This window comes from Helianthus annuus, chromosome 7 (assembly GCF_002127325.2).
Source record: "Helianthus annuus cultivar XRQ/B chromosome 7, HanXRQr2.0-SUNRISE, whole genome shotgun sequence".
Classification (NCBI taxonomy): Eukaryota; Viridiplantae; Streptophyta; class Magnoliopsida; order Asterales; family Asteraceae; genus Helianthus; species Helianthus annuus.
In genome coordinates this window covers 147,917,594-147,926,182 of record NC_035439.2, presented here as the reverse complement: position 1 = coordinate 147,926,182, position 8,589 = coordinate 147,917,594, and the positions used below count along the sequence as shown (strand labels likewise).

Genomic DNA, 8,589 nt, shown 5'->3' with positions numbered 1-8,589 from the left:
GTTTAAAGCTTAATATCAATCACTATCATATCTAAATGAATGCAACTAGTTTTATATCCCACGCGCGTTGCGGCACGCTAAACTGAATCGCTCTTACATGTACGTTTGTACTTCGATTACTTGTATATTACTACAAACAACATGATATTGGGAATACAAACGGTTATAAGCTAAAACTGAAATGATAACCGTCAATTATTCATGTGAGAAACGAGGTAAAGCATACAAATGGAGCCCGTCGTCTATGTGAAGAGTAAACATGGTTCGATACGTGGCTTCTTTACTTTCATCCACTAGTTTGAACTTGAAGAAGTGAACAAGAAATGCAGCTAATATCTTCATTTGTCTGTAAGCAAATTCCTTACCTAAGCATATCCTTGGACCACCCTAAACAAACAAACAAACGAACATTTTCTTAGTAGTCCCATTAGATTTTAAGAGTCCGGCCCCCACTGAGTTTTCGTTCAAGCTCCGTCACTGAGTCAGGTGGAGCTTAGAGATTGACATACCTGAAAAGCGGTGAACTTGAAAGGACTTTCGGGTTGAAAAACGCCATTATTGAGCCATCTTTCTGGTCTGAAATCTTCTGCATCTTCTCCCCAAATGTATGTCATCCGTCCCATTGGATACGCCATATAACCTACACCATCCCCTTTCTTGATCTTGTATCCATCCGGAAGAACATCATCTTTTTCTGCACTCTTACCATCCTGATATATAATAATATATAAAGTAAATTACAAAAATCGTCCTTTATGTATGTCACTTATTGCAAATTGTGTCCTTTATCTTCAATAATTACAGAAAATGCACTCGATGTTTGCAAACCCTTGCAACTTATGCCCAGAGCCGTTCCAATGTTTTTGGAGACCCTAAGCAAAACACAAAGTGGGGCCCTTTAAATTTGTATAATTTTTTTTTCTTTCAAAAAAGGTATGCAAACAACAAAAAATATAAACTTAGACCCGAAAAATTATAAACTAAGAAGCTTCAAATGAAAATCAAAATTAGTAGATGTTGCAAAATAATAGTTTTAATTTTAATAGCTAATCCAAATATATATACACAACACAAAATAATAGTTTCAATAGCAAATCAAAATAAAGAAGTTTCGATAGCAAATCAAAATCACAAACATCAAAGATTAAAATCGCAAAACTGAATTATCTTTTAGGGATGAGCAATCATCAATATATATACATAACACAAGATTAGTAGATGTTACAAAATAATAGCCGTTACTGTTTTGAGACTTGCGAATCTACAATTGAGATAGATAGTTGAGACATCGAAGCAATGATTAGTTTTTTTTTAACAACAAAAGACTTTTTATTCATTTCTAACAACCATCTATACGCATCGCTGTCTCTAGTGAGGCACTAGAACAACCAAATTCACCCAACAAAAAATAGAAACAAGCCATACAAACACACCCTACATTTGCAAACATTAAATACGTGTTGAGAGCAATCATATTTCACATCGATAACTCAACAAACGCCGCAATATATATCAGGGTAATCATCTGATCCCCATTTTGGGATACACGTGCGCGCGTTGAGGGTTGGAGGCCGCAAGAAAGGTTTCCATTTTTTTACAAATAGAGCTGTTAATATTTGGGCCTTACCTATTGTGTATGTAGGACAAAACTAATATAGTATATGAAACAAAATATAAATTCTGAGGCCCTTGATTTTGGAGGCCCATGATTTTGGAGACCCTAGGCCTTTGCCTAGAGTCATAAGCCTTTGGGGCCGGCTCTGCTTATGCCTTTAGCACTAACTCAGATAATTTTTTGTGGTTAAATCTGACCATGTGGACCCCACATGAGGGTATTTTGGTCATTTTACTCTCATGTGGAGTTCATTTGGTCAGATTTAACCACAAAAATTAACTGAGTTAGGGCTAAAGGACATAACTTGCAAGGGTTTGCAAACAGCGAGTACGTTTTTTGTAATCTGTAATTATTGAAGACAAATGACACAGTTTATTATAAGTGACATACATAAAGAACGATTTTTGTAATTTACTCTAATATATATTAACTAAAAGACTATGTTATATAGCATATTAGCGGTATAGCAAATTACCAAAGGAACTGCAGGGTAGAGCCTGAGAGTCTCGGTCAACGACGCATGAAGATAATGCATTTTCTCAAGCGCGACTTCAGTCAACTTGAGCGCAAAATCATCGATAGACGTATGATCATTGGCTTCAGTGGCGGATACAACCTCTTTTGCAATCTTTTCTTGAATAAATGGATGCTTGGAAAGCATGTAAAAGAACCATGTGAGGGTGTTTGCAGATGTATCCTTTCCAGCAATCACAAAACTTAGTGATATATCTCTTAGATACTCATCGGTCATATTTTCTGGATCATTTTCACTTTCCATTAAAAATCTTGACAAAATATCTTCTTTATCCCTCTGTTAGGACCAGCAAAAAAGAGTCAAAAACCATTAAAACCATAATTTTATAAAAGGGTCCTTGAGTTAAACATAATAGCCTTGATTTTCAAAATTTTCTAATAAACGAGTGTTTGACAAGTGTCCATTGGTGCAACAGATTTCCATCTGGCGAAGTAGATCCATTCTCCTAAGCTAGATAGAAATCTACTGCGCCAGATGGAAATCTTCTGCGTCATGTAAACGAGCCAGGCTGAGGTCGGGCTCGGGCTTGTCATGTTTTTATGATTAAACGAGCCAAAGCTTGGCTCACCAATGTTATTAGTTTAAATCATATGGGCCTAAGTTGAAACCAACTTGGGCTTTTTTAGGATTCGGTTAAAATCATCATTATCATTATAACATATATAAAAGAGTAAAGTACACGGATGGTCCTTGTGGTTTACCAAAATTTTGGAATTGGTCCCTAGCTTATCAAAAGTACACGGATGGTCCCTATGGTTTGCACTTTGTAACGTATCCAGTCCCCAACCAACAAATCTAAAGGTTTTAGCATGTCCAAGTTAGGGACTAAATGCGTTACGAAGTGCAAACCACATGGACCATCCATGTACTTATGGAAAAATCTAGGGACTAAATGTGTTACAAAGTGTAAACCACAAGGACCATCTGTGTACTTTTGAAAAATTAGGAACCAAATCCAAAATTTTGGTAAACCACAGGAACCATCTGTGTACTTTACTCTATATAAAAAAAACTAAAATTTTGTTTGGGTTCGTTTAAGCTCGGAGGCCCAAACAAAATGGTCAAAATAATATTTTTGTAAAAGAACAAAGACTATTTTGTCAAACTTATCGGTCAAAATGGTCATTTTGACGGTTTTTTAAAAGAAAATCGCCGGTTTGGATGGAAAAGGATACCCACATAAAGATTTCCATTTTTCATCTGCTCCCTCTTATTGTTTATCAAATCATACACAAAATTATCAATGATTCTTATGTTGTCTTTAAGAGCAGCTTCAGAACCAATATTAAGAAACCTCTTCACCCTCCACGAAAGATCAACAAATCGCCAATAGACTAAACCGTTTGAATCATCAAAGGCTTTCATAAACCGGTTACTAGCTTCATCTAACCCTGACAAAGTATCGAGATCAAACCCGAATCCCACCTTAAATATCGAATCTAGAGTCGATTTCATTAACAAATCCTGCATATTCATGGTTTCCTCAGCAGCCGCTAGTAACGAAATCTTTTTCACTAGTTTAACTGTGTTTGACTTGAAGGTAACAGTACTGAAATCGCGTAAAACTTTGGTTGAGAACTCGAAGCTTGCAAGCTTCCGTTGATGGCGCCATTTAGCTCCGTCCACTGCGAAAATACCGTTTCCGAAAAGATCTTTCATTGTACCGATATTGTACTCGCCCTGTATTAGAGAGAATATATTAGTGTTTATTGTTATATGATTACCACAGTTACTACATATTATTTGGTTATGCATATAAACGAATATGATGAAGTTTGTTTTCTTTGTCTTATATTTGATAAGTTCTTTTAAGTTTGAAAACATTGTTAACGTTTAATTAATACACCATATTCATCACGCATTATTCATATTTTATAATATATATAAAGCTTTTTGTCTTTAATAAAATTTAAAATATCTGAACCCGTAGGTACCACGGGTGAAAATGGAGAAGTGTCGTGTGAATGTTAACGGTGAAGCTGAGATCCAGATGATTTGAGGTAAGGTTTGAAAGGTAAAAGGAAAGTCAATGATGAAGAAGACCAATAATGGAGTGGTGTGTTTATTTTATAGGAAGATATCCATCAGTGAAAGTTGGATGATCCGAACAAAAAAAAAACCGATCCACATTCACTCGGATCCCAACAGTGAAATGCAATCTATGGTACAATTTTTTTTGTTGGTAATGTTTGCCAAACATGAATGGTTATCCACTGAAGGGGTATGGTCCCAGATCTCGCGTCAGCATGGACCGCGAGTGACCATTACCCTTATCAAAACCCCCACTAACTAACAACCTACTTGTGCCCATGCGGGAACGCGTCGACACAAGGGTTGATCCAATCTATCTAGTAACAAAGAAGGACTTACATGGAACATGAGAACGGTAGAGTGATGCGACATAGCATCACATCTGGTGTATGAAAACGGAAGTATTCACAGCGATGCGGCATCGCACCGCATCCAGTGAACACTTCTACCAATACAGGAAAGCCTTACCTTAGGCATAGAAGAAGATGAACGTAGCGGTACGGTTGACACCGCACCATACGGGCATTTTCGTCACGACAAGGGATGCAGGCAAGACGACGATGCGGCTGACACCGCATCTCGCGTATTCCTTGATCACAAGTAGGAGACGCGGTAACTTCAGATGTTACCGCACGTAGCGATGCGGCTTGCACCGCATCCTATGTACTCAAGCAAGTGGTACTGACACCACAGTGCAAGTGGCACCAATGGCAGTTACCTGTCAGAGCTACGTAAGCAATGGACTGACGTGGCATAACCTCCATAACCGACGAGCCTGACACACCTGAAAAGGGGCAGCACGTCGTCAGTCCATCCATCATCATCCTCCTTCACTCCTCGGCTATAAATACCAACCCCAAACCAGGTTTGAGGTATCTTCTCACAACTCTCTCACTACTACTACTATCTTACTTTGCTTCCCAAGCAAACTACTGATTCTCACGCCGGAGAGTGGTAACAAGGAGCACCCCCCACCCCATCCTCCTTGTTACGAGTCACGGCTTGTTTCCTTGTGCAGGAGATCAACCACCGGTGATCCAGCCAGCGATCCTCGAGAGGAAGGGATTAACCCTTCTTGACGAGACCAGTGTGTTAACCCTGCCCGGTCAACAAGGGTCCAAGCGTAACAATAAACGCAACCGGGACGTCGGAAATCGCGATATTTCCAAGCCATACTTCCCGCAAACCAACACGTTCGACCCAAAGAACTACAACCCCGCCCGAGTGTCCAAGAAAGAATCTCGGGACCGCAACTGGACCGAGATCACCATGTCGCCAAGTGAGGTCCTCCTTGCGGACCCACAGTTCTTGCGACCGGCCCAACCAATGAAGTCCAAGAAAAATCAGGACCTCACACTCTACTGTGAGTACCACAAGGACTCGGGCCACACCACCAACAGCTGCATCAGTCTCCGACTGGAGATTGAGCGCGCCTTAAAGGAGGGGAAACTGCAACATCTTTTGCCAGGTGGGCAAAAACCCACCAAGCGCATTACCCCTCATGGCGAAGTAGATCCATTCTCCTAAGCTAGATAGAAATCTACTGCGCCAGATGGAAATCTTCTGCGTCATGTAAACGAGCCAGGCTGAGGTCGGGCTCGGGCTTGTCATGTTTTTATGATTAAACGAGCCAAAGCTTGGCTCACCAATGTTATTAGTTTAAATCATATGGGCCTAAGTTGAAACCAACTTGGGCTTTTTTAGGATTCGGTTAAAATCATCATTATCATTATAACATATATAAAAGAGTAAAGTACACGGATGGTCCCTGTGGTTTACCAAAATTTTGGAATTGGTCCCTAGCTTATCAAAAGTACACGGATGGTCCCTATGGTTTGCACTTTGTAACGTATCCAGTCCCCAACCAACAAATCTAAAGGTTTTAGCATGTCCAAGTTAGGGACTAAATGCGTTACGAAGTGCAAACCACATGGACCATCCATGTACTTATGGAAAAATCTAGGGACTAAATGTGTTACAAAGTGTAAACCACAAGGACCATCTGTGTACTTTTGAAAAATTAGGAACCAAATCCAAAATTTTGGTAAACCACAGGAACCATCTGTGTACTTTACTCTATATAAAAAAAACTAAAATTTTGTTTGGGTTCGTTTAAGCTCGGAGGCCCAAACAAAATGGACAAAATAATATTTTTGTAAAAGAAAAAAGTCAAAGACTATTTTGTCAAACTTATCGGTCAAAATGGTCATTTTGATGGTTTTTCAAAAAAAAAAAAAACCCGGTTTGGATGGAAAAGGATACCCACATAAAGATTTCCATTTTTCATCTGCTCCCTCTTATTGTTTATCAAATCATACACAAAATTATCAATGATTCTTATGTTGTCCTTAAGAGCAGCTTCAGAACCAATATTAAGAAACCTCTTCACCCTCCACGAAAGATCAACAAATCGCCAATAGACTAAACCGTTTGAATCATCAAAGGCTTTCATAAACCGGTTACTAGCTTCATCTAACCCCGACAAAGTATCGAGATCAAACCCGAATCCCACCTTAAATATCGAATCTAGAGTCGATTTCATTAACAAATCCTGCATATTCATGGTTTCCTCAGCAGCCGCTAGTAACGAAATCTTTTTCACTAGTTTAACTGTGTTTGACTTGAAGGTAACGGTACTGAAATCGCGTAAAACTTTGGTTGAGAACTCGAAACTTGCAAGCTTCCGTTGATGGCGCCATTTAGCTCCGTCCACTGTGAAAATCCCGTTTCCGAAAAGATCTTTCATTGTACCAATATTGTACTCGCCCTGTTGTATTAGAGAGAATACATTAGTTAGTGTTTATTGTTATATGATTACCACAGTTACTACATATTATTTGGTTATGCATATAAACGAATATGATGAAGTTTGTTTTCTTTGTCTTATATTTGATAAGTACTTTTAAGTTTGAAAACATTGTTAACGTTTAATTAACACACCATATTCATCACGCATTATTCATATTTTATAATATATATAAAGCTTTTTGTCTTTAATAAAATTTAAAATATCTGAACCCGTAGGTACCACGGGTGAAAATGGAGAAGTGTCGTGTGAATGTTAACGGTGAAGCTGAGATCCAGATGATTTGAGGTAAGGTTTGAAAGGTAAAAGGAAAGTGACCAATAATGGAGTTGGTGTGTTTATTTTATAGGAAGATATCCATCAGTGAAAGTTGGATGATCCGAACAAAAAAAACCGATCCACATTCACTCGGATCCCAACAGTGAAATGCATTCAATCTATGGTACAATTTTTTTTGTTGGTAATGTTTGCCAAACATGAATGGTTATCCACTTATAAGAAATCATATAAAAAAAATTCTTTTGAAAATATAAATTTTTTTAACACAACCCATAACCCGTGAAACTCACGGGTATATAACCTAGTAACACTATATAACACAATATAAACATCGTATAACAATATGTAACACCATATAACACCATATAACATTATGTAACACTATATAACACCATATAAACACCGTATAACATTATGTAACACCATATAATATCATATAACACTATGTAACACTATATAACATTATATAACAAATATAACACTATATTTTGTCTGATAACATGTCTATGATAGATGTATAGTGTTATATATTTTATATAGTGTTATATAGTGTTATATGGTGTTATATAGTGTCATACAGTGTTTATATGATGTTATATATAGTGTTATAATACAGTTCTCACACTTCTGGATTAATGTACGCTATCTCTAGCATAATTATAAATGAAACATAATCAAATTATATCTTCTAATGGGATGATAATATTAATAATAACGATAAATCCTAACTAATATATTCTCTTTAATACTGTAAACAGAAAGTGTCAAACAAATGAAACAACATATATATTAGAGGTTAATTTGCTATGTTATGTTATGTTATGAATACCTTGGTGTAATTTGCGAAATTGGTTTTGAGTATGTACTCAACATTCACAGGATCAACAGTATAGACTTCACTGTGTGAAGGTGTGATGAAACGAAAAGTGGGATACTTTCTAGCGTGCGATGTCATGTAATCGTAAAGCGTTCGGAAATGTATGAGTTGATTGGATATTGGTCCGATGACTGGTGGGCGATGATCGGTAGATAACAATTCTGTGAAGTAAGGTAGAAGCACGAAAGCCAGGAGTACAAGCACAAGTGAAGTAAGAAGCCCGATCAGTGCGAGCATTAAAGATGGCGAAACGTAAAATCCAGTAAGAAAGAAGAGGATAAGAAAGAACGAAACCTTCATGGTGGAGACTCAAGACTCTATTTGAGAATCAGCAGCTTTTGTTCTTATAAACAGTGGATGTTGATAAGAGTCGAGTATGGGGTCAGTTACCTTTTATTTGTTGTCTGGTTTAGCGTATAAGAACAAAATATCATAGATATTTTATA

At 37.6% G+C, this 8,589-nt stretch overlaps 1 protein-coding gene across 1 annotated transcript; it reads right to left on the bottom strand.

The window, feature by feature from the left end:
* Positions 1-34: 34 nt before the first annotated feature.
* LOC110869248 (cytochrome P450 704C1) lies at positions 35-8,477 on the bottom strand. Its single transcript, XM_022118538.2, has 5 exons — positions 8,096-8,477; positions 3,330-3,830; positions 2,091-2,426; positions 510-710; positions 35-387 (listed from the first exon to the last, which is right to left on the bottom strand). The coding sequence occupies exons 1-5, from the start codon at positions 8,441-8,443 to the stop codon at positions 196-198; spliced, it is 1,578 nt and encodes a 525-aa protein (XP_021974230.1). The 5' UTR covers positions 8,444-8,477; the 3' UTR covers positions 35-195.
* Between the last annotated feature and the right edge of the window lie 112 nt (positions 8,478-8,589).